General features: G+C 39.4%; 1 protein-coding gene across 5 annotated transcripts; it reads right to left on the reverse strand.

Annotated features, from left to right (window-relative positions):
• Positions 1–626: 626 nt before the first annotated feature.
• hsd17b4 (hydroxysteroid (17-beta) dehydrogenase 4) lies at positions 627–27,184 on the reverse strand. 5 transcript variants are annotated; one of them, XM_070903705.1, is made up of 25 exons: positions 27,060–27,184; positions 26,491–26,544; positions 25,371–25,478; positions 24,700–24,759; positions 24,521–24,542; positions 24,327–24,373; positions 23,968–24,043; positions 21,425–21,612; positions 17,825–17,916; positions 17,597–17,621; positions 17,331–17,459; positions 14,549–14,665; positions 9,505–9,607; positions 9,236–9,359; positions 8,988–9,039; positions 7,635–7,706; positions 6,348–6,451; positions 6,183–6,248; positions 5,708–5,777; positions 5,430–5,536; positions 4,437–4,523; positions 4,203–4,289; positions 3,866–4,004; positions 2,636–2,763; positions 627–1,598 (listed from the first exon to the last, which is right to left on the reverse strand). In XM_070903705.1, the coding sequence occupies exons 1-25, from the start codon at positions 27,109–27,111 to the stop codon at positions 1,509–1,511; spliced, it is 2,199 nt and encodes a 732-aa protein (XP_070759806.1). In that variant the 5' UTR covers positions 27,112–27,184; the 3' UTR covers positions 627–1,508. The 5 variants fall into 5 exon arrangements, with proteins under 5 accessions (XP_070759806.1, XP_070759804.1, XP_070759805.1 ...); XM_070903703.1 differs by having other exon boundaries at positions 9,505–9,617; positions 14,553–14,665; positions 23,959–24,043; XM_070903704.1 differs by having other exon boundaries at positions 23,959–24,043.

The following is a 27,184-nucleotide window of genomic DNA, read 5'->3' on the forward strand; positions in this document are numbered from 1 at the left end:
AACTGGAGAATAAAATATGTTTTATCAAAGCAAGTTCCCCCAAATACTGCTTATTTGTCCTTTAAAGACTCACATCAAGGACTGATCAGTTTAACTGCATCAGTGCGTCGGGTTGTAGCTGTTCTGTGAGTAGATTAAACAAACTCACTTGGTTTAATCAAAAAGAACCAAATCACATTAAATTCTGACTGCTTCCCTTTTTTCCCCTCTTCAATCTTGCAAATGTGAATTTGATCAGATAATTCTAATTTTATAATGAAGATGTCGTGTAAATCGATGTATTATATACAGAAAATGTACCGATGTAATAAAAAAAAAATGATGTAACATGAGAGGATGTTTTTTGTAATTTTGAAAACTGGTGACAGTCGATCATATCAATGTTTCCTCTTTCTCATCGTCTCGGCTTCAGTGGGATGTCATTTATAAATCACAAATTAGGTGAAATATAAAAAACATCCACGACTTCTCTCAGGTATCCTGTACAAAGTCACCATACTCATTACTCCACATTTTTGACATTTGGAGGTCCATTACCGAGTCTGCAGTACATTTTATACATGAAAACCTTGTATATACAGTAAATGATGGAAAATGACACTAATTTCAAACTAAAGAGCCTCATGTTTATTAGATACAAGTCGATTTGAAGTATTAAGGTAACATATTTAAATTAATTAATTATGAATTAATTTCCATTAAAGAGCAAACAACCATTGACGTTCATCATATTTGCACTGATAAAGTGAAAATTATTAATAAGTAATCATTTTTTCAAAACAAGTAAACTCTACATTTCATACAGTTTCTGTTGTGATTGCAGAATCAGGTACGTAACAATATTCACTCTCCTTCAGCTCTGTTTTTGGTCTCTACCATCTCCTGAGGGAAATATCTGGCTAGTCGCTAACTGTGTCTGCCTGCGCTATGAGAGCCTTGGAGTGAACCAAAACAGTTGCGATTAAACATATACAGAAATTGGCTTTTAGTCTGAATTGCTTTATTTTCAAAGAAGAGCAACCATTGAATTTCATTACAACTGCACTGACATTACAAATTAAATGAAAATCATTATTTACATAATTAACTAACTCTACATTACTATTCATAGTTTAGAATAGAAGTTTGGTTCACTGTAGTAGATGTTGATTTGGATATTTAAAGGCAGGTGTGTTAAGTGCACATTTAGCAAGGGCCCAACCAAGTAAACTCTGAACTTATTGCTTCTTCTCTCTTCATCGCTGTAACTGACGACGGGACGAAAGATTTCTTTAAAGCACATCTGGATCCGTGTGATACAATGAAGAAAACCTCTTATTTGATCGAAAAGTCTGTTATTTTATATCTACAGTCAACGTTAATTTATACGAGTCATTTTCTATGTGTTGGCTTTGGGAGGCAAAGCCTGTAAGTGCACACACATGAATCGGAGCAAGAAAAGCAGACAGACGAAGAGAGCTTTTAGGTTGGTTAGTTCCTGGTGTCATCTGATTGGTTGGCTGAGGTGCTCACAGCTTGGCGTAGTCCTTCAGGATGACCTCCAGCTTCTGACTCAGCATGATGTTCCCTCTAACCTTCAGCTTGCCAGAGAAGAACGCCTAGAACAAAAAAAACAAGGACACACTTGAGTACTGTTTTGTTTTTTTCCCCAAGAAAGCACTCCTCTGTCTCCACTGATTTCTAGCTGGTTGGCTGTTATTTTCAAGTACACAGGGAGTAAAAATGGGGCCAAGACACCTGTGGCTAACACTTCACACAAATGGAAAAGCAACAAGCCGGATCTCGGGCAAAAAAGGGAGTATGTGATCATTGGTGCTCCAGCAGCAGAACAATGAAATAACATTCACGTTCATAAGGTTCAGAGCTGGGGGGTGCAGCAGGAAAAGCTCTTTATTGGGTGAACTGAACTACCGACTATGTGCGACGCTTTCCTCGGCTAAAATCAATGGCGGGATGGCAGTTATGACGACCCTAGATGACAGTTAGCAGTGTCCTTTTTAACTCTGCCAACTAATCTTTCTCCAGCTGCTCCTTTCATCGTCAGAGAGGCTGGAAAAGACCCTGCCTGAGGGATCTCCAGCTCCGCAGCCTGCCGACACTCACTGTAAAGAGCACACACACACACTGGCCTCAGATCAATATCAAGCGCTCCAGGAAGCATATAAATTCTGTACAGAGATGGCCACTCCCTGTGACAGATGAGATGCTACAGACATAACAAGCAGCGTCGATTGATTACCCGCGCGAGTGCTTTCTGAACTTGGTTTGATAGATCGTTCCATTTTTCTTCTGACATGGCGAGATCAAGGGAGATTGAAGGACTCTTCAAAGGCACTTTCACTTTAATTAAAATGTACAAGTGATTTTTACATCGGAAAAGAGACAGGATATAAAATATGAGACTATATTTTCATCATTTTAGCACCTGGTATGCTAAACTTTAGCTAAAGCGCTCCCTTTTGGGCACAGAAAGCTTTAAATGAACTCAATGTAAAGCGGGAGGCACTGTGAGACACCGTTACAGCATGAATCTGGCTTTCACATCAAAAAAACACTCCTCACAGCACAGCATGTAAATAACCCTTTTATTAAAAGTCTCATTGTGACCGAATAGGTCTGACTACTTGTGTGTTACCTTCTGAGGGTTGACTTTCCCCTGCACCACCTCCATGAAGTCTTCATCTGACACTGTGAAGGTGACATCCGCCTTCCCACTGTAAGGGCCTTTATGCAAGGAGCCGCTGCCGTTCTTCAGATCGATGGCTAGAGGAAGACAGACATAAGACAGAATAAATCACTCATCGAGTGTTTGCCTGGGTTGGTTGGCTTTGTCTGCTTTGCTTTCACAACTCACTTGTGTTGAGTTATTATTCATTCATTAACACAGATTTTGTCCAGGTTTTATTTGACAGCTTGTTAGCTAAAAGGAAATATGGGTCAAATGACCTCATCAATCTCTTCAGCGCAAATTCAGTGCGAGAGCGGCAATATAATAATTTAAAGATCCCCTTCACACATGCATTAAAAACATATATAAAAATAATTTGTTCACAAAAAAGGTATAATTTCCACATTAAAATCCTCCTTCTAGCTCATTAAAAATCCCAGAGAAACTTTCCACTTTCAGCAGATGAACGTGAAAACATCCTTCTAGTGTCAAACTCTGCACATAATATCATTCTGCACTGTGAAGCTCACACATCCAACTGTAGGAACAAGAAGAAAAACAGATTTTTGGAGTGGAGGGGGACTTTAAGGTTGACAGGAGGTTCATGGTGTCCCTGCCCTCTCAGTGAGTTGTTGCTGTGGGAACTTAAATGTGGAAAAACATGAATTGACTGGGCAACAGTGTCAAGGTGGCCAGTAAAATCATCGCAGCCTTCATTTCTCAGATATTTTTAACAGACAAAATGGCACGGCAAGCTAAATCCATCACATCTGGACCATCCTCCTCCTCCTCCTCCTCCTCCTCTGGTCAGAGATACAGGTTCCTAAAACTTAGGCGCAACAGGTTAAAGTTTCAATTCATCACACGGATATAAAATATACATGATAGATGCTCTTTGGTCCTCTTGGTTCCCCACACAGATTAGCACTTTATCTTACCCCTATTTTTCTTGCTTTCATCAGATGAACCATGTATTATATTCTGTATTGCGTGTATAGGAACAGTACCTTCAATGTCTTCAATAGTTTATTATTTTATTTATTTTACTGTGAATGTTTTTGTGCTGCCTTTCTGCAAAACTAAAACTCCTTTTATGTGACAATAAAGATCTGAACCTAACTCATATTTTTCCCACAATGCAATGACATTGAGTTAGTGGTGTGCTCAATGTGTTTGTACAGCATTCAGTACACTTACTCCACTGAGCAGCGTTCTTGCCGTCTTTGGTGATCTCCCAGCCGAACACAGCATTCACCTTCTTGACCAACTCTGCACCCAAGTCTTTAATACGACGACCGATCTCTGCAAACACCAGCTCACTCTGCAGGCCTCCTCCCTGCACAAAGGTAGAAGTAACAGACACACTCATGAGATAAGTGGAGGTCTGTTTTCATGTCACAGATTTGCCAAAAGTACAAATGAACTTTGTCTAAAAAACTAAAAGGAAAGGAGCTTCAGGGCTCCATGACGGGGTTTGATAAAAGGAAAAGGAGGAGGATTGTTGTTTGAATGGAGCATTTTCAGACTAACGTACTTGAGGAAGATTTTCTGGAGAAGCCTCTGATGCGCCATGTAAATCCACGTAGGCCCCAGCCAGCACAACGGTGCCCGTCTCCTTCACCTGGATGAAAGAGGAAAGCACTGATCAGAGCAACACGTTCACAACATTCACAAAAGACCAGAGAACAGCACCGAAATGACACGTCAGACTCATTTATCCACAATTCTGTTATGATGAATGAACTCCACTCTGATGATAAACACTGACTTTGCACTGGAGGTGAATTCTGTTGCCTTCCTTCCACATCTCAGTCTGTAGTGACTGTCCCGGCATCACCGGCTTGGCAAAGCGAACCTGAGGAAGAGACAGGAGATTAAGACAGGATCTGTAATTAAAGCATTTTATAACATTTAAACTGACTTGTTGTGCGTTTGTGTTTATCAGGATGTAAAGGTTGATACTGCTTAAAACTGTAGATGTCAATGGGCCTCACACATGCACATTTTAGTTTTCTTATCCTAAACCTCTCTAACTTTTTCCCGTGAACTTTGGACGTTTGAGAAGTCGGATTCACCAAATTCTCTTTAAACCTAATGAATTCAACATTTTCATGTGTAGATACTGTTTCTGAGGTTTCATTTTTATAATCGACGCCCCTAAATTGCCATATTAGGCTAATTGTTCCACTCCATTTGTGGGCAAGTTTCATTCACAAAAATGTCACCCAGGAATAAAAAGAAGAATTTCACACGGCAGAGAATCGACTTTCAGAAATCAGCCGTTTCTGTATTGTAACAGTCATGGAAATGGACGAGAGAGTATTATACAGCAGGCGATGTTAAACTGTGGGGTTCAACCAGAGGATGTCAACGTGGAGAGCAACTTGAATAAACACCCTGAGGCTGAAATCTACAGAAATTAAATTAAAAAAAGAAACGTTGTTGAACCTCTCAGTAAACTGGCAGGCCATGATGATGAGATGGTGAACAGAATAATCACTTTGCAAGTCTATTTTTGTTGGTGTTTTTTCCCCTTTGGAGAAGTCCACGTCTTGAACGTCTGCTCTGGGTTACTTAATTTTATTCATACCTAAATGAAAATTGTCACATGAAAACATCACAAAAAGAATCACAAAATTAGATTACTGTAATTACTTAAACGTGCCACTGAAGAACAAACCTGTCCACACAAGTGGTCCTTGGATGAGGGCCATTGACTCATAAAAAGTATGACAGGGTTTGAATCCCAGGTAATGCTTACCTTGATAGCCTTAAATCTGGAGGGGTCATTGTCGGCAAACTGCTTGAGGACGTGTCTCGCTGCAAAGCCAAACGAGCACAAGCCATGCAGGATGGGAGCCTCGAAGCCTGACCAAAGAACATTTTTTAGTACAGCATGTTTAAGTATACATGAGATCAAAACGCATAATTTGAACTAAAATTCCCAGGGAAAATGTAGTCCTGACCAAATTAAATTGCATTGGCCTTTTTGATGGAAAATGACACCCATCAAGCCACAACAGATGTATGGACTCTCACCTCCCATGGCAGCAAAGCTGGGGTCTATATGAAGAGGGTTCCAGTCTCCACTCAGACGGTACAACGCCGCCTGTAACCGCGGGGGAAACAGATATTGTTTAGATCTATATCTAATTCATAAACCCCTGAACTTTCCATACACAGATGTGAGATGAAATTAAATTATCATGAAGGCAATAGAAGAGATACCTAAAATAAGAATGTCTTTGAAGTGATACGGTTGCAGTCATTTAAATTGCTCAAGGGATTTCGTTTTTTATTCCCCTTTCTTTTTTACTTTCTGCTGCATCATACAGTTGGCGTTCTTTTTTTAAAACTGTGTGAAAACCTTGTTCAACACTTCTGCCGCATCTTCACATTTTGTCTGAAACATTATGGTTATTTCAGAGGCACAAAACAACATGTCCTTTTTTCACCCACATGTTATCAGCGCCACTGATTTATTCTGCAACTAATCCCACACAGACACACTCACTTGGTCTCTTGTGGTAGCATCAATCACCACAGCATCTGGTGCCCGTTTAGGTGGAGGCAGAGAAGCCTGAAGGAAATAAAACACAAATCATACAAATTAAACACGAGGCAGAATTAACTTCCAGTGTCTTATTGTGGTAAAGTAACTCAAATATGGAACACGTACTTTGGCTTTCTCAGAGGTTCTCCTCCCTCCGAACCCACCAGCTCCGACCACAAACAGGGAAAATTGGTTGTAGCAGAGCAGCTCGTCACCACTATAGGTGTTTACTGTGTGGTGAAAGAAGTATTCAGAGCATTTACTGATGTAAAAGTAGCAATAACACAGTCAAAAAATAGTACGTTACAAGTTGATGTCCTGCATACAAAAATGCACGTGTGACAAAAGACAGGGACAGAGGACCGCTAGCTTGCAAACATGGCTACTTTGCGATGCTTAATGGGGAGGGAAATGCATTCAAACACTGAGGGCACGCATAGACGTGTCTGTTTACAAGAAGACTCTGCATGGTACCTTTAAATAAATGTTGTGCATTAAAAACTATATTTGCCTCTGAAATGTAGTTGAGTAGTAGAAAAAGGAAATACTCAAGTGATGTAGCTACTTACAGTAGTTGAGTTACACGACCGACTATTTCACATTTTCAGTGAAATAAATTATAACTACTACGGACTAAGGTTGAGGTAAAACAAACAAAAACAAAGAACAGTTTTAAATACAGTAGAATCTCTATGGGCTGATGATGGTGATGATGGGCAATTACTTTGAATGATACTCAACTCAACACAATCCCACATATCATGACATGATGTATAGCGATAAACAGAGTAGAGAACACCCGCTTCAGCCACATTTCCTCATTACAGCACATTTCATAGTAAAACTAGAGCAGGCGGAACAGCCTCATGGAGGCTGACGGTGAAGAGACAATTAGCAGCTGTCAGAGGGAATCACATCCAGACTCCTGTCAACATACTGGCTGGTTAATTTCATTTGCTCAATTCAAAATATAACCAGACATAAAGACAAACAAAGCTGTTTCTGCAGGACGTTACTGTAACGTGTCATCTTACCCAGAAATAACTTTATACGCACTAAACCAGTCCGCTTCTGTTATCTTCCTAGAGTGAAAGTAAAGAAATTACATCAAGTTTCCGTCTGTGAATCCTCAGGGAACCTCAGGTCCCATGTTATTTGTTTTAAGTCGGATTAATTATAGATCAGAGTGGTTCTAATATCATCCATCTCTATGGAATTGTCAAACAAATATATGAGCCGTTCTCAGTCCATTATTTCAATCCCTGCAGACACAGACTGTAAATTAACTTTCATTAATTCAGCCTGAGAGGCAACTTTCAGGAAAAGACACATTAAAGGGATGAAAACAAATGAATATGGAATAAATACACTATATGATAAAAGTTGTGCACCCTGAAGGGAAAAGCAACTCACCATCCAAGAGGATGACGGCTCCGGATCCTTTGTCCAACACGTCTGCTATGGTGACCTCGGAGGTAAGTTTACCTGAAAAGGTATTTTACTCATTTAATAGTGGATCATAATTTAGTCCTGTACGTACTTAATGTTACTAAACTAGCTCTGTACTTCATGAGTGCACCTAGCCCCACGTTGTCTCACATGTATTATCATTATGTTTGTCTGACTGTTCAATCAAATCAAATCCATCAGGTCATTTAACAACAACAGCAGCAGCTTTTAACGTATTTCCAAAATCCTCAAAGACTCTTAACACATCTTCTTGTTTGATTTGCAACTATTTTGATAATCAATTAATTGCTTGATCAATTTACATTTGATGCTTCCAGCTTCTCCAATGTGAGGATTTGCCATTTTCCTCATCTTACATCATAGTTAACTGAATATTTTACAGGTCACTCAAACAAAAACAGTCACCATATCATGTGGGAAATTAAGATGCTCACTTTTCAGTATTTTATGATATTTTAAAGAACAAACAACTTACCATTTAATTGAAAAGTGTATCGGCAGATTAATCGATAATGAATATAATCGTCAGCTGCAGCCCTAATTTGAATAACACAAGGAAAATATAAAGACACAATTGTGTGTGGAAAATATAAAACAAGGGAAAGTAACCTTGATATTGACCAATATAGCTGATGATAACATTTTAAAGTTTGGTTTATTTTGAACAACTATGTCATTTCTGGCAACATCTTTGTTTAAAAATGGGAAACAGGTTAAAGATCTTTTTTATAACACAGCAAATGATACATAGACCGACAGAAGTCTTTGAGGATATTTGAAATATCTTTAAAACAGAAGAAAGTGTTGTTACACAACCTTCTTCGTTTTTGATAAGATTGTCAGGGATTTATCTTTCAGAGAAACAAATGCTTAGCTCTGAGACCTGAAAGTAATGATAATACATGAGAGGCACAAACTGGGGCCAGACTGGTCCGTATGCAGTCGTTTCCCTCAGTATGGACATGCAATTATAAGATATATAATTACACAGTTAAAAATCTCTCATGGCTTAACAGGTACACTGACCCACATCAGAGGTCCTACTCTTGCATGCATCATAACAATGGGCTTGCAAAGATGTAGAGAGGTTCAAAGTTACAAGTCTAAATTATCTATTAAACTCAGACTGCTCCCAGTTATATGACATGTTACATACAGTAACATGAATCTTGGTAAAATGACTCAGTGAGGCTTTAAAATGGCTTCTGGTGCACTTATGATGTAAAATCTACAGTAATTACATTAAGTACTTACATATAATACGTCAGATGTACTTTAATAGCAGAAAGGAAATACCTGAGGTTGGTAAGGGTTTGAAAAGCTCCAGATACTGCTCTCCATGCAGCATCTGACACAAAACAACAACAGCTGTCATATATATATAATCATACCAAAGTCTTGAGTAAGTGTGTATTACTATTGTTCTTCTTGTGTGCAATATGTATATACCACATGGATACAAATATGCACATGTACACACAATGTCAAACACATCCACGCACCCAAAAACAGACATTTCAGACGATACATATATGTTTTCTAACCCGTGTTAAATCTATGTTGAGACCAGGGATTGAGCTCAGCCCGCCATCCATCATGGCTGCCTGGGAGGGAATGACCCCGAAGGTGGGGAGGCAGCTAAAGTCTTGATGGCCTTCATACAGGAACCTACATGAAAACATTAGTGTTACTGAAGTGTGAAAAAAAAAAAAAAAAATCACACTTTCATAGGAAGTTCAATTTCACACAGGTTGACTTTTCAGAGCCCTTAGGACAGTTACAGCCGTTAGCACAAACATACACGGATACACACCTAAGATGGTCTGGGTCCTTGGTCGACATGCCAACCCCCAATGCATAGAGGACACACTGGGTGTGGGTGAAGCTGAACGTGGTCGCTGATAGTTTTTGTCCCACTGCCACAGTCTGAGAGGAGAGGAGAGGATTTTAGCTTTTCGACATGAAAGTTATCCTGTAATTTAGACAGATAAAATGAATATGCATTTTTTAAGGGTTTGCAGAAAAGTAACATGGTTTATACCGCGGTGGATTCAACACCTGGATACAAACACTTTAATAAACACAACAAATACAGTCAGAGTGAATGAATTAATCTTTATACCATATAGGTGGGACATGGACACTAAGAGAATAAATAATTAATCAATCCCTGTTTACAGAGCACCTTTCTAAACAGTTTCAAAGTGCTTTTTAGCTACGCTAGCAGCGTGGCTCTAGGGCTGGTCAGACTGAAATATCTCAGCAACTACTGGGTGGATCGTCACACAATTTGGTGCAACCGATGGTGGTTCCCAGATGATGGATCCTAATGACTCCTAATGACCCGCCACCATGAGGCAGATATTTGTGTTTTTATGTGAAATGTCTCAACAACAGTTGGATGGATTTCATCTAGCGCCACCATCAGGTCAAATTCTAATTCTTTATTTTACAACCAAATACCTATAAAACTGATAACATTCCCATTTGCCTCAGCTGTACTTTGTGTTTACTGCTAATTAGCAAATGTTAGCATGCTAACATGCTAAATTAAGAAGGTAAATATTATACCTCTTTAACATCAGTAGTTTAGCACCGTAGCGTCTACGTGCAATAAGAAAAAGTAAAGCATGGCTGTAGACTCTTAGACTTGTTAGGAGACAATAAAAAGAGTAAATGCAGTGAAAGAACACACAGGAATAGTAGAAATATTTTTCAAACAATTCAGCATTTAAAATGATTTACATATTGTGAGGATCATAGAAAAGATAGAAAAGACAGTCTGAAGGACAGCAAATAAAAGCAAATACTAAATTGAAATACAGGTAGGAAACAAGGTACAACCTACAAAGCAGCAAAGAGCCTGTTTGATTTAATCTGATCTGTGATCATCAGCAGTCATTACTTTGAGGACCTGTGGGGTCTCAGAGTTAGGAGGAATCAGCAGTTCAGAAACGTACTCCAGTGGCCCAACCAGGCAGAGCTTTGCAAGTGATCAGCACTATTTTAAAACGGATCCTGAACTTGACTGGTGGCCAGACTGGTGGCAGGGAGGCCAGAAATGGAGCGGTGGTCGATTTGTGCTTGCACTTCTGTTAACGAGCAGCTCGAAAATGGGCTAAAACTCCTGAACAGAGCATCGTAGTAATCAAGTGTTAATGACACAAAGTCACAGATGCCTTGTAAAGCTCAGGAGGGTGGAGCCCTATGTTGTATTGTAAATGTTTTAAAACCCTCATCAATCCCAGCCTGAGATCCTGTGGCAGAGCTTTCTGATAATTAAAGACTCAAACTGAGAAACCTGCACCAACAAAATGTATCATAAAATAAACACAATCTCTTTCATTCCTAACACTTATTTCTACAATTCATGTATTTATGTCTGTCTGTCTTTGGTATCTTTCTTATTTATTGATTAATTAATTTATTTTGTTGGCCTATAAATTAGTACAATTTAAACATACTAAAGTATAGTCTAAAAATGCAAGAGGCAGCCTGGAAAATGTGTACGTTCCAGAAAAAAAATCCACAAATCCCCAGAAAACACACAAAGGACCCCTACAGCCTTGTTTCTGTGCTGTATAAATACAGATTATTATAATATAGATAGTAGCAGTAGTAGTATTACAGAGTGTATTACAAACACAACAAATAAACTTCCACATAGAGCAGAACAAACTATATTAAGTGGTCAAATGGAGCAGGAAAGGGGGTGAAAGGGAAGATGAGCTTTAGTAAGCTTTCAAGCATATTAAAATCCATCATTCCAAAGCCACAGTTCAGCTGGTCCCTTTATTATTAAATCAGAAGAATGATCTATAAAGAGTTATTTCTGACCCTCAAATCTGACTGACTCACACTCAAATATCCTGTGAAGCACATAAACATCTGTGACATTACAGTCATAGTAGTCCTGTGGTTACTCATTTGTTTTGAGCTATTGTTCAAAACAATATATTACTTGGCAGAAGGATATGATTCGCACTCTGCATAACACCGCCTCTCAGCTGGTTGAATATCTCTATAAAGCCTGGACTGTTTAAAATTAAAGCTGCTTTTAAATGCAGATGTGGGAAATATTCTGTTTTCTGAACCGTTCCAATGTGCCTGTACTGGGGATTTAATATCATATGCTGTCACACATACACACCGTACACACAGACATTAAAGCTACAGGAGCTACAACAAAAAGCAGTGGTGGTACATGTAGGTGTAAGATAGTTACTTGGGGTGATGAGGACAAAAATCCCTTTACCAACATGAAAACTAGGCTTGTAGCAAAAGTGCATCCTGGTGGTCAAGTGGTTTAAGATGTTGACCATATAATTGCAAACGTCTGCATCGAGTCCAGCCAGGGACATTATTAGGTCTGCCATTTATTTTCTCAATTTATTACGATTTCTTGTTTGGTGAATGATGAAAAATGTTGAATGTCATAATTTCCCAATTCTCAAGCTGACATCCTCCAATTGCTTGTAGGGTAGTCAAAAACCCAAAGATATTGATTTTACTATCACATAAGACACAATTCAGAAGCTGAAACCAGGGTGTGTCAGGTAATTTTTGCTTGAAAAATGACATAAATGATTAATCAATTATTAAATATAATATATGTATAATGCTTTCATTGACATTTTCCTTTTGGCTTTGTGTTACCAGAAGATGTCTTGCTGTATTCTTGATATCTGACACACAGTGAAGTCTTGTCAGGTCATGTGAGGTGGGTCAAATATATTGGCATGACACGGAAATAAAAATGTAATTACTAACTAACATAAAAACATTTGCCACATTTATACCTTACACGTAAATACATTCTCCACCAAGAGAATACAACTGCATGACGCACAAGGACAAAGAATGCTACAAACACTCCACATTTGTGTAGCACTGCACAAATATACAAAATTTACACACGCTTAGCACAAAGCGAAGTCAGCTGAGGACACAATGGTGATGTTTGTCTTGAGGCTACATTGTGACTCTGCTCCAAATCTCCAGTACACACACACACACGCACACACACACACACCTCCTGCCAGAGACACAGTGGAGAGGACACTAATACCCGAGAGTGTACATCATTTAACATTTTAGGTACTGAATCATGATATTATTGAAGCAGACTAGTGAGACTATTAATGTCTCACAGGAGACTAAGATTCACAATGGCTTCTGATATGAAAGTAAAGTTTACCACGGGGTATTATTGAAGATTTGAAGCATTTAAAACAAAAGTAACAGCACAACACATTTTTATCTTTGTTTGTGTAATATGCTCTCTATAGTTTTATTTTATTTCATGTTATACTTCTTGTTTCTGCATGTTGGATTTAGATAGGAACGACGGTGAGAGAGGAGGGTATAGCATGCAGCAAAGGTCCCCGGCTGGAATCAGACCAGGGACATTATGGTTATATGGTGTGCATCGTAACCACCAGGCCACTAGGACATTACCTTGATATCAGTCCAGCTCTCTGAGTCTCACGCAATTACTGCCTAATACTGATATGCTAACAGATACATGCTGCACCCTACACACTGCACTAAACGACGCGTTCACCCTTTCATTCATTAAATATGCTTAATCAGGCGTTTTCCTTCATAATATTGTGACAACACAATTCAGATTTCTAAATATTTGGGAAACTTAGACACAGTAAGGAAAGGGTTCAGTCATCTGTCCAGATTAATCTGTTGATGTAGTCTTACTATTGCATGGTACAACTAGCTGAACAGAAAATGGTGGCTGTTTCTGAGGATAATTATTTCATGTGATACACTTATACTTGTGGCTCAATGTTTTATTTATACAAGTCAGCCATGTGTGAGCTGTAACCAGTTCACTTTCTGTGATTCAGTGATAGGGAGCACAGTGAAGAGAGGGAGCACCCGTCCAGGGAGCCATCGCTGCACTATTGTGCTCCGACGTCTTTTGTACATCACATTTTAAAAGCTCATCTCAGATCTCAGTTGGCACATGTCTGGTGCATCACCATTTCATATTTACAGGAGACATCAATGTACTTATGCATGTTGTAGGAGCTTTTCTGGGAAGGTTATTAATGTCCCTGACTAAATACAGTGTGGTGGTAATGAAAGAGTCATGAGTTGCCATGTTTGAAACAGTCTGAGGTTTTACAGCTGAAGACGCTATGAAGTAACAGTGGTGGACTGCAGAGGCCAGAAAATAAGAAGAAGAAAAGGAGGAGGAGGACAGTGGAAGGGGATAAGTAAGATACAGTGAAAAAAAAACGGGTAAAAAAAACATACAAATTGTTTTATTTGCGTATCCCAGTCGTGCATTTACATCAGGGCTTCTGCAGAGTTCACCAAGCAAGATTTAAGATTTTTAAGGCCTTTTTAATGCCACATAGAATTCATTCTAATACCTATTTCACAATCATACCAGCCAAATTATGAAAGCATGGTGGAAAACCAGTAGGGACGATGTGGCCTACAATTATTCATTCACATTTTTTCTGGACTTCCCAGCAGCACATCACAATAATTCCTAATGATATAAGTAGTTACATTAATGCGACCTGGACCCTGATAAGCAGCAGAAAATGGATGGATGGATTAACCAAATATAAAAACGATTGATTCATTCAAGTTCACTTGAAGTTTTTGCTAAAACTTGCCCACTGTGAGTCGATGGGCTTCCTAGCTAGTGTAGCTAGCATTACTGTGTATAGCAGGAAAGAGAAACTAAATAACATTTAAGAACCTTTAATACCTTTTAAAGCTGTGTTTGTGGAAACTAAATTAAATGATTTTGAAGACTTTTCATGACCTGCAAATAGCCTGTACATTACTGTCAAAGATAATAAAAAAGCAGTAGTAGCTGCCTCTACTCACAGGATTGATCCCTGAAGGCGAGGCTGCAGAGGCTGCAGCAGCTGTCGGATTCGCACCAACTTCTCCCTCCGACTCCACTGGAGACAGCGCACTAATAATTGACTGTAGAGACTCTACACAAAGGTGAGAGATGACAGATGAATAGAAGCACTCCGGAAGAAGACACCAAAATACAGGAAGATGAGGTGACAGATAAAACAATTAATCATCAGTGCCATCGATTACACTTTAGGAATGTGAATCTCTGATGCCACAGACCATGTAGAAAGATACTTGTATATTATGCAAGCAGCTTTTACCTCTGTCAACAAGCTTATCAACAATCAGCTGACTTTACCTGGGCAACCATTCTTCATATGTGGTTTAACTAATAAAGGCTAACATGGTGTTAGCCGGCTCAACTTATCCTGTTCTCATATAGCCAACTAAGACTAAGCACTATTTTACTGCAGCTGCACGTTAATTAATCTAAAGCTGAAGTTTTAGTTTTAGCTTTTAGTTTCCTTAAAAGCAAAAGTTAGACATTTTCAAAAACACACATATTTTACTTTTTTCAATACCACTCTTATGTCTGTACGCTAAATATGATGCCACTGACTGGAAACAGGGGAAACAGCTAGCCTGTTAATGTCAAAAGGTAACAAAATCCTCCGCCTAGCAACTCTAACTCTCACAAATTAATCTGACGATTTGTTCATGTATGGCGTCCATTTTGAAAAGTCATCACCCAGATAATTATCATGAGTTTAAGGATTATTTGCTCCGACAGATCCAGATTTTTTTTATCTCTAGTTAAAAAGGATCAAAGTCAAGTTAAATAGACTTCCAGGGAGATGTTAACACACAATAAGGATTTCAGTCTAATACATATTGATCCAGGAGCAGCTTTAAAATGGATGGACGGATGAATGCGAGATCCATGTGCGTTAAGAATAAACATGACCAGTTCTCTATTCTAATATTAGTTGTTTGCATACTTAAGACGTTGAGTCCACACTGCATGTTCGCAGTTTGCCTAAAGATTGTCTAAACATAGAATGTAAATATATTCACCCAGGTACCACAAGTTATGAATACCTATGCAGATTCAGTCTAACCAAACAAAGGAAGACAGCTGAGACAACGGAGGAAAAGAAACAGAGCGAGCCTGGGAAGACCACAGCCACTAATTACCGTCACTCAGCGGCAGGCAGTTACAGAACAGAGGCAGCAACAAGTCTCTGTAATAAGCTACAAATGAGGAGGCACTACAAAGGCATGCTAATGAGGCTAGCTAGCGCCCTGTGGGACTGCCACCCTCGTTCAGTGAATGTTAACACCGCCGCCCTTTCTTCGAATGTACATCTGAGAGCGTGGAGAGGGATGGAGGAGGCGGAGAGAAATAATAATCAACATTTGCCACCCTCTTGTTTTCTATGAGACCTTTCGGGAACAACACTCAGCTTGTTTAATGCTCAACATTGTGTTAACCTTCACTTCTTTTCTCCTCCTCGTTCGCTTGATCTCTAACACCACTCAATGTTACCAAACACTCTGTAAATACAGATGCACTGATAGTAAAAGGGCTGATTTGGCTGAAAACTGAGTTCATGTTGATTCAGAAGGGTCTCCCTCTCCCAAAAGCTCAGTCGCACATTGTGACGACATGACAACGACACAGACCATGTGCTTTGCAATTCTTCACTAAAATAAGGTGTGTAAAGCTCTCCAAAGGTGGTGTTTTGATTATGCCTTCTGTTCCACTCAATACAGGCTAATTACACCTTTAATTATAAGCATGGCCCAACTGAATATAAACACTAACAATTACCAACTTTCCTGTTTTCTTCTCATATCATAACAATCTACCCATGTCACACACTGTCACACTAAAATATCTTTCAACAGCCCAATAATAAATGTCAAAATCTTCCTCTAAAAAGGTTAATTTCATTCACAAACCCAATATCTTAGCTTTCTATTTGGCTAAACAGCATTATTCTGGACTACTTTGTATTTTTGCCATTAAAGTCTAAAAAAGAGTAACAAATTATGGCAACTATTGCCTGGATTTCTTGAGCAAGGTTCCTGCAGAGTTCATGCAGTTGAATTTAAGACATTTAAGACCTGCAGCAGATACCCTGTTTAACCAACCTTCCTGGGTTTCACCATACACACACATCGTCTTCTCATGATGTGATTGTATACAGTCTGTTGAGGTAGCAAGTTACACTAGACAAGCACTTTTAAGTTGCTAGAGAGCTATCCCATTGTTTAAATCCTTTTTTTTTTTTTAAACATGAAAGATAGTTGATAGAGTACCAGGGAGTTAACCTACACAAGAACCGAAGAACAAACTGTACAGTGACCATGGTTATTTCATTGGCAAGTATCTGATGGCTTTGATTAGATTCAGGGTAGCTATGCAGTGATCTGCAATCTGAATCATTCTGAGTCAACAAAGAATGAGTCAAACAAGTGTGAAAGCTGACCAGAGGGGTTATGAGGGGGGTCCAGCTCAGATCTAGACTCAAAGAAAAAACAGTCTCCGCAACACCTCAACTCTAAGCAAAAGTTACTGGTTTTGAGAGATATTATCACATTCATATGAATAAATGACCATTCAAGACAAAAGGAAGGATATGGTTTCCGGTATGGTTAGTGTATGTGTATGTGTGTGTGTGTGTGAATGCACATGCAAGTGTAAGGGTGCATTGTACACTTTGTACATATACGCACCAATAGATGTGTTTCTCTAGGTTATTGTGTATGTGAACGTGAACCCAATGCATTACTGACCTTGTATGCTAGCAGGCTTGGTGGCATCTGTAAAATCACAGATTTTGTCCCACTGGTCCCTGACAGCCTCGGGAGTAATGGGCTGGTTCTTCTGTTTCACAATGTGGCCCAGAGAACGCTCCCAGCGCACTGCACACATGGACACACACAAATAAAGAGGTCACTGCATGGTGAAAATCACACACATACAGTGCTAGTGAACCAGGGGCTAATGAATATCATAGATGCATACAGACATTTCCTCAGGAAAAATACACAGTACTCACATTTACCCATCCAGCCTGCGCCGACCTGAAAGGAGATGAAACATGAGCAAATGCACATATATTCAAAAATACTGTCTCTTTATGGAAGCTGAATATGTCAATGGTACATTACTTTTCTCAATTACGAAAGAAATGAATAGACACGAAGCTACAGGCAGTACAATGGAAGTGAGAGCTTATTCGTCTTATTGAAGAGAAAGAAAGAACATGGGTTTTTTTTCTGTATACCTCAAACAGTCCTCCATTTTCTTGACATTGTTCATGACACAGCCAGAGGACCAGGGGAGCAACATACTCAGACTTCAGAAACGCCAAAAGGTCTAAATAAAACAAAACACATACAAGTACAGTACTTCTTTCTATTGCACGTTTGTTGTATAATTGTCCTAAACAGCAAAGGGGTGCTTCTGCTTCAGTGTCTCTGTTTGGTAGTTAGTGTATCATTAAAATGATGCTGTGTTTGTTTAAGTACATGGTGTGAGTTATTAGACAAGCCTCACACGTTTGTCCTCTTGCTACAGAGCTAACAGACGCAAATTACAAGTTACAGTTTATTCTTAACCATTTTCTAAAGGAATTATAGGGGAAATATAGTCTGTGGAAAATACCCTTAACTTTATTTTTATATATATCTAACTAATATTAAAGTATCCAATATGTGTATGATGAATCAACATGCTCTAAAATGAAGCTCTTCATCTATCAAAAGCCAGGCAATATACAGTGGCTTGCAAAAGTATTCAGCCCCCTTGAACTTTTCCACATTTTGTCACGTTACGACCACAAATCTAAACATATTTTATTGGAATTTTATGTGAAAGACCAACACAAAGTGGCACACAATTGTGAAGTAGAAAGAAAATTATATATGATTTAAAAAAAAATTTACAAATAAAAAACTGAAAAGTACGGTGTGCAAAAGTATTCAGCCCCCTTTTCTCTGAGTGTAACCAATTGCCTTCAGAAGTTGCCTGATGATTGCTGAATGATCGAATGTTGACCTAATGACTAAATAGAGTCCACCTGTGTGTAATCTAATCTGAGTACAAATACAGCTGTTCTGTGACGGCCTCAGAGGTTTGTTAAGAGAATATTGGGGAGCAAACAGCATCATGATGTCCAAGGAACACACCAGACAGGTCAGGGATAAAGTTGTGGAGAAGTTTAAAGCAGGGTTAGGCTATAAAAAGATTTCCCAAGCTTTGAACATCTCACGGAGCGCTGTTCAATCCATCATCCGGAAATGGAAATTGTATGGCACAACTGCAAACCTACCAAGACACGGCCGTCCACCTAAACTTACAGGCCGAACAAGGAGAGCACTGATCAGAGATGCAGCCAAGAGGCCCATGGTGACTCTCGACGAACTGCAGAGATCCACAGCTCAGGTGGGGGAATCTGTCCACAGGACAACTATTAGTTGTGCGCTGCACAAATCTGGCCTTTATGGAAGAGTGGCAAGAAGAAAGCCATTGTTAAAAGAAAACCATAAGAAGTCCCGTTTGCAGTTTGCCAGAAGCCATATGGGAGACACAGCAAACATGTGGAAGAAGGTGCTCTGGTCAGATGAGACCAAAATTGAACTTTTTGGCCTAAATGCAAAACGCTATGTGTGGCGGAAAACTAACACTGCACATCACTCTAAACACACCATCCCCACTGTCAAACATGGTGGTGGCAGCATCATGCTCTGGGGGTGCTTCTCTTCAGCAGGGACAGGGAAGATGGTCAGAGTTGATGGGAAGATGGATGGAGCCAAATACAGGGCAATCTTGGAAGAAAACCTGTTGGAGTCTGCAAAAGACTTGAGACTGGGGCGGAGGTTCACCTTCCAGCAGGACAACGACCCTAAACATAAAGCCAGGGCTACAATGGAATGGTTTAAAACAAAACATATTCATGTGTTAGAATGGCCCAGTCAAAGTCCAGACCTAAATCCAATCGAGAATCTGTGGCAAGATCTGAAAACTGCCGTTCACAAACGCTCTCCATCTAATCTGACTGAGCTTGAGCTGTTTTGCAAGGAAGAATGGGCAAAAATTTCAGTCTCTCGATGTGCAAAGCTGGTAGAGACATACCCCAAAAGACTTGCAGCTGTAATTGCAGCAAAAGGCGGTTCCACAAAGTATTGACTCAGGGGGGCTGAATACTTTTGCACACTGTACTTTTCAGTTTTTTATTTGTAAATTTTTCTTTTAATCATGTATAATTTTCTTTCTACTTCACAATTGTGTGCCACTTTGTGTTGGTCTTTCACATAAAATTCCAATAAAATATATTTCTGTTTGTGGTCGTAACGTGACAAAATGTGGAAAAGTTCAAGGGGGCTGAATACTTTTGCAAGCCACTGTATTTGTTATGTCAAAGTCCTGTCATTATACAGTAGGAATTGTTTGCTGTATACTAATCTGTCTTCTGCTGGACACTTGCACTGATTCTGGTAAGTGAAACAGGACACAGAGCAACGTTTGAATGCATGAGAACATAGATTTTAAATGCTCTCTAAAAAAGCTCTGGGTATTTTTGGATGAATATTCAAAAAAAAGAAAAAAAACTGAAAACAAATAAAAGGATTCAAGGGTTCAAGTGCTCGTTTAATGGTTTTAATTTTACAACACAAGGTTGAATAATTAAATTTACGTTTGTAGTCCCTTTATGCTACATGGAGTGAGAGGGATGAATTTAAAAGTCTCAGCCGGGGGAAAGAAGCCTGAAGTCCTAATAATAAGGATTGAATTCAAGCAAATATGGCACAGGCTTTTAATTCCCTGTATGGACCATTAAAGATTTTAACACCAGACACCATATGTGTGCTGAAAATAATCTTTACCCTTCGATCAACAAAATGTGCTGGAGAACAGGCATCCTGTTTCACTGCATTCTGCAATGTTTAGCAAGACGAGTGTTTGTGTTTTCGAAAACCCTGCGTCAGTGAAAGCCAACATATGGAACCAAGTCATTTACTAAGGTGAGGCCATCCTGTGACAGTTGGCACTGCACAGCGTGACAGATGCTACTGTAGACCAGCACGGCAGGGCAACAAAACCATTCCTTTAATCTGTCACTTAATACCCCTGTCAACAGGGATGCAGTCAGTTCACTTCAATATGCTTTATTGGCATGAATGTAACAAAGACAATATTGCCAACGCGTCAAGTAATAATGAGATTAAAAAGAAAAAGAAAGTGAAAGACTGTGGAAGTGTGTGTTGAAGTTGACGTGTGTGCAGTCACAGAGCATGCACAATATGGTCATGATGTATAGACATTTACAGATAGTAGGTTTAGTGGGTTGGAAAAACATTCCCTGTCTTTATGGGCTCATGAGATCCTTTTAAAAACACAGTAGACAATGCTAAAAATGGTTGGTTGATATTTTAGTTTTTTGTTTGATATAATGTAAATGCGCAAAAAATACAGTATCCCATGTTTATGAACTGTTGTGAGCGACATTTCATTGTGTTCACTGTAGGTATTCAATGCTGCATTACCTTCTGTCTTAAGAAATATTCTTAACATGAAAAATATAAATGTTTCATTAGCATACTTACTCACGTTTGTGAATGTTTGGAAGCACAGCTAACACCTACAGTAAAATAAGGAGGCCAGAGCAGCCTGCTTAAATCAAGGGCTGACACATTTAAACTTTTAAAGCACTAACAGGGTGCATGATTTCATCATGGCCGTTGGAACAGCAAAAAAAGAAACACAGCTCTTGAATATTAGATGACAAATTTGCATGTCAAACGGGAGTGCTGTTGCCTCATATTTTGGAAATCAACATTACATGGGCATTACATTATGTATGTTGTTTAATCTCTCTGCTTACCTTCGGACATGACGGTCTCTGTGAGGCGTGAACTGGCCACAGGAGCAATAGTGTTGCATTTGATGTTGTACTGAAGTCCCTCGATGGCCAAGGTGTTTGCAAGCCCCAACAAGCCCAGCTTTGCAGCGCTGTAGTTGGCCTGGCCGAAGTTTCCGTAGATGCCTGCAGCTGAAGTCGTCATGATGATTCTGGCCACAGACAACCCGAGGCAACAAGTCAGTGACAAGCATCGCTATGGAGTAATTGGAGACACAGACAGCCCCCCCCCCCCACACACACACACACACACACGCACACACACATTTACATATATAGTCTCACAAAGTGGTACACACTTTTCATGCATGCATAAACACACAGGACTATGCATATGTAAGCATCTAGTTATGTGACGCTAGCCTATTCACACACATAGTAAATTTGCATGAACACTTTATGTGAACTGTGAGCACAGGCTATATGCAGGAATAAATGCATGCATGCACAGTAGACACACAGTCTTGCACATTCAATTCTGCTAGTAATCTCACGCAGAGAGTTCACTTCAGTCAAGCAAAAGTAATGAGGTTAAGCACCAACGCTACATTAACTGTAGGAGACATCTGAAACACGCCGTCTCACTGGTCATCAGAAAGCAGTGATCCGTATCACAGCACACTCATCCTGCATAGTGCTATGGGACAACCAGAGGATTGGCAATGATAGTATTTTTCAAATCAACAACTTTTATGCGCTAAAGTTTATGATTAATTTCCCCCGACACAATTCGTTCCCTAACCTGCCGTGCTCTAACTGGGATAGAAGCCCTGAACTAACCTGAAGTTATCTGCCAGGTGGGAGTAATATTTTGATGACTGGAATACGAGCAAAAAGAATTAAGTCTTGGTGCTTTCGTTCACTTCCCTCCTCTAGAAAGCACAAGAGAAAACACCCCTACTCTCAAGGGGATGCAGACCTGAATCTGAGAAGTCAGAAACGAATCTTACTGAACCCACAAAATCCAGAAGACATTGGAAGGGAATATATACCCAACAGTAAACCAAATCAACATAGGAATGAAGAAAACTAGCTTGAATGACCTAGAAGTTTATAATGGGACAGTTGAAAAACAAGCACGTTACGTGAATCCACTTAGAAGTAATGTACCTTTTTGTTATAGGCCACTCCCACTGCCACACTGCCTTTTTGCCCATTGCCATGAACACAAACACACATCTTCGACCTACATGCCAAATTTCAGCCTCCAGGGCGAAAACCGCCAAAGGGTGGGGACGTTTTTGTGGGCCGACCAACTGCTGGTCGCAGCTAAAAACAAACATAATTCTGAAATGCTCATGATTATTCTGTTTGTCTGCTAGAGAATATTTTTTACATCTACTCTACCCAATAATAAGCCATTCTTGAGCTCAATGCAGTGAAACCTTCTACAAAATGCCACATCAGTGTTTATGAACCACTGTCTTCCCCCAGTCATGTAGAACACCTACCTGGAGTAACATGGGAGCAGAGCAGGTCGTGTGACCTTCTTCCGCCAATTATAATTCAAAACATACAAACCTCAAAAGGCCTTTTTCACAGCACACATTTCTACTTGTCATGGCGGGAAAAGCGCAGGTGTTGAGTTCAGTTTCAGAATGCAGCCATCGTTAATGTCATTAGCTGCACCTGTGTTTGGCAAGTTAAAATGCCTTATGTGGGAGAAAGGCCTGTTCACAAATCCCTGTTAGAGAAATAACACGATCTGCATTGGATGTCTGTTTAAATCATCTTCCATAAGCGACTGATTGCTCCTTAAAAACATGATTAATACATATCTGCATACATCCTCAACATCCTGTTTTGCTTCTCATCCGAGAGGCTTCTCTAGAGGTGAAGAATCTCGGACGAGAGGCAAAACACCTTCAACTCTACAACTTCAGACCAGTGGATATTTTAATTTTGCACGCTGTACTATGATGAATAAGATGAGCCTGCACAGACATCTTCGCTGCTTCTTGTGGAGTTACCCATTTAAATAGTATTCAAATTGTTCAGAGATTAACCTATAGTGCAGCATACCCAAATTAACTAATTTCCTTCATTCTTTGGTGATTTACATATTCATATTAAATTTGCTATCTTGGGCTTTTATCAGTATGTAGATTTTTTTCTTTGTACACCATGAAACCAATGGAGCTAGACATATTAAGGGGTATCAAGTGACTAAAGTCAGAGTCAGAATATGTGTATAATAATGTGATAGCAGACGTGCTTTATATACTCATTACATCAAGTGCATATCCTCAAGAGCCCACTTAAAGTGGCGCACATAAAAAACATTTTAAGTTTCTTTGGTACTTTAGCTGACGTCTGAATCCGGCCTTATCACGCAGCATTTTTTATCATACTGATATGTTCTTGATTGCAGTCCAGAAAAGGACTGCCTGCTGAGGATAATGTAACTTTGTAGGTTCTAAAAAAAATCCTACCCACGTAATAGGAGGATGGCACAGTTTGTATCCACCTCAATATCTGTTAGTAGCTGGGCTCCTCACCTGCCAAACTTTTGTTTTTTCATGTGGTTCCAGGCAGCTCGAGTCACCATGAAGGAGCCTCTCAAGTGAACTCTGTGAACCAGGTCTGAAATGGAGTGAAAGAGGAAAGTACACATTAATAAACAACACATACCATTATACACTTCTGTCACATTAGAACATTGTGGATGAGATCCAGTTTACAGTGCATTTTTAAACAATCTGTTCGTATAGGCATACGGTGCATCGACAACAAACCCAAGTTAAAATGTATTCTTCTACTTATAGCATGGTGGCACGGTTTGATTATGAGGTGAGCCAAACAAAAGGAAATGATGTGATAATATGAGATGTTAATTAGAGTGAAGTGAATGATATAATTTAATTACCCCAGTCCATATCACTCGTCCTGGCAAAGGATCGGTCACAAAGTATCCTTGGCAAAGAAAAGCAGGAATGGGTGTTAAGTCTTTAACATGATTATAGTGGCCCATACTACTGCAATCAAATAACCACTCTCAAAAAACAGATGACGTAATTAGACGTCACTAAAAAGTGTGATATTTACTGTGAAATTACTTACCCAGCATTGTTCACAACAACATCTGGAAAGGGAAAGATATTTTACCAGATTTAGTTTAATAATTAGTTCAAATAGCACTAATAACATTACTAACAATCATTTAATTGAAATGATTTAATGATGCAATACTTGAGATAAGCGTGATGGCCACAGAATTGCCATAGAAAGACAATACTCACCTATTCTTCCAAATGTATCTAGTGCGGTTTGGATCAATTTTTCTCCATCTTCTACAGAATCTGTGCATGACAGAAATGGTCATAGACGTTTCATTGATATTTGTTTGCATCTGATGAGTGATTCTATTATTTTGCATGACTGGGTTTCCAGATGATTATATCTATGTGTTGTTTAGCTTCAGTTATAGATCTGATTCTTGGATAAATTGTTCCTGGTTGCATCTATGTTTATAGACAGAAACAATGTGAAGAGTTAGAGGTACAATAATATAACAGGGAGGGACGCATTTGATAAAGTTTTATTACTTTTATTACTTTGAAGTTGATGTGATGATATGATGAGTCAACTCTTCAAAGAAACATTGTTATTGATTGCTGGGCATCATAGTTTGTTATAAACCAAAAATACATATAAATAGAAAGAATGCCAAATTTTCTGGTAAATTATACCTATACGTATTACATTCACAAACAAATCTTAAATACAACAACAGCTTCATCAGTGAGCTAGTCAGACTGACAGAAATCAATATTATTTTTTTGAGTCTAGCTGTAGTAAGCTAAATACTAGAGGGTAAGCAAGAGAGAAAAAACAGATGGAGATAATAATGTGCGAGAGAAGAGAATAGTAGAGACGACTTAAGACAAGAAGGCTAGTCCAAACTTCTCACCATAGTTCGCCACGGCCTTGCCCCCCTTCGCTCTTATCTCCTCCACCACCTTATCAGCAGCTGCAGAACTCTTTCCAGCCCCTTTAATGTCTCCCCCAAGGTCATTCACTTTATTGCAACAAGAAGAAAAAGATTAGCAATAATGGGGTGAGTTCTGCAATTCTCCACGACTGATTAGGTTAGGAGAAGAGTGGAGCTAAGCAGATTCCTTGTCAGAGTTCAAGGGCAAGTTCAGACCAGGCAGCGTTATTATTTTGGGAAGGGCAAATGTTTATGCCAACATCTGCAACTGTGTTGTCTAAAAAAAAGACATTATTACTGTGACAGTCAATGCAATGCACATTTCTTTCTGACATGCCTCATTTTGAGTTACAATTTATCTCCTAATCACTTAAATCTAGGGATGCACCAATTCAACCTTTTCTCCCCCAATAATTTGATACCAATGCTCTCTTTCCACCAAGTTCAAAAATCTTTATAACTCACTGCGTGAAACTCATTGGTATATTTAATACATAATATAAGTAAGGGATTGCTGTGACACTAAAAACTGAGTCTGCTGAATGGATGTAACTGGTAGCAGAAGCAATGTATTTTCATAATAACATTGTGCTTACTTCAGGACGCTGCATTTACTGCGGATTGGTCATGTAACGGCTGATACTCGATTCACTTAATAGGATCTGTATCTGTACCAACACCAATCTGGTGTATCTGATCGGTGCATCCCTATATAAATAAAAATCAGGACATCTCTAAAACTTCTTCTCCAGCAGTGAGCCATGCAGCTGCAAGAATCTGCAGGTTTTTAATCATGCTCTCATGTCACATAAATTAAAGATAGCTGCTGCTTTCCTGTATATGTTGTCAGCAGGAACCTATTATCGTAGGAACCTACGATAAAAAATTTAACTGATGTCCAGTCCCTAACAACTCAGGGAAAACATCTGAAATCATGCTGGGCCATATGTCAACATGCACACAAACATCCCTGTCTCTCCACAGCAAAAAAAAACCCATCAATTAAGGTTACGAAGGTTCACTTTTAGCAGGCATTTCACACAGTTCATAAGATCAAGGCCTGGTTGCATTGGGCTTAAAATAAAAGTCATTTATTTACCCACAACTGAGGCACCTCTTTCAGCAAACGCCAGTGCATATTCTCTGCCAAGGCCTGCAGAAAGAAAGACAGACAGTAAAATACCTATGGATACTTTTACAGAACAACACACCCCCGTCAGCAACCACTTCTGTTGCATGTGCCCTTTCACACACTTGCACATGACATGATTATAAGGTATTGCGTTACATGCACTTTGCTCCCTGTGTTCTTCAAATGAAAAGTTTGCCTGTTGCTCGTCAAAGCAATGCATATTGTACAGAAAACAAAGGTGTTTCATTGTTTCCAGAAGGTTCATCAGGGTACCGTGGTCTACGATTGTTTACTTTTACGACTTTGAGACTTGAACTGTTTCGCCACTTTTAGCAATCAGCAAGAGCCCGAGGTTAACTGCTGAGCTGCTAATACAACAGAAAGAAAGACTCGTGCTTAATTTGGCTCACATACTAACAAAATCTCCGCAACTGGCAGGTTAGCATTCGGAGCTAACGTTACAAAACCGATTTACACTTAACTAGCAAATATGACAGCCTAGCTAACGTTCAGTTACGTATGCACGGCGACTTTACCTCCACCGGCCCCAGTGACTAGGACGACCCTTCCCTCGAAAGACAAAGACATGATAGAGACAGAGACGTTTGAGATATGGTTCTCTGTCCTGACACAAGCACAGGGGCTACAAGAGCAACAGCGA

This window comes from Enoplosus armatus, chromosome 4, assembly GCF_043641665.1.
Source record: "Enoplosus armatus isolate fEnoArm2 chromosome 4, fEnoArm2.hap1, whole genome shotgun sequence".
NCBI lineage: Eukaryota > Metazoa > Chordata > Actinopteri > Centrarchiformes > Enoplosidae > Enoplosus > Enoplosus armatus.

What these genes read in the sequence shown, in the direction of transcription:
- hsd17b4 (XM_070903703.1), bottom strand. Translation starts at nt 27,111, where the DNA reads ATGTCTTTGTCTTTCGAGGGAAGGGTCGTCCTAGTCACTGGGGCCGGT. An exon ending in AGTCACTGGGGCCGGTGGAG is followed by an intron (nt 26,545 to 27,059) that starts GTAAAGTCGCCG and finishes TTCTTTCTGCAG; the next exon opens with GCCTTGGCAGAGAATATGCA. An exon ending in AAAAAACAAAAGTTTGGCAG is followed by an intron (nt 21,613 to 23,958) that starts GTGAGGAGCCCA and finishes GTCTGTGGCCAG; the next exon opens with AATCATCATGACGACTTCAG.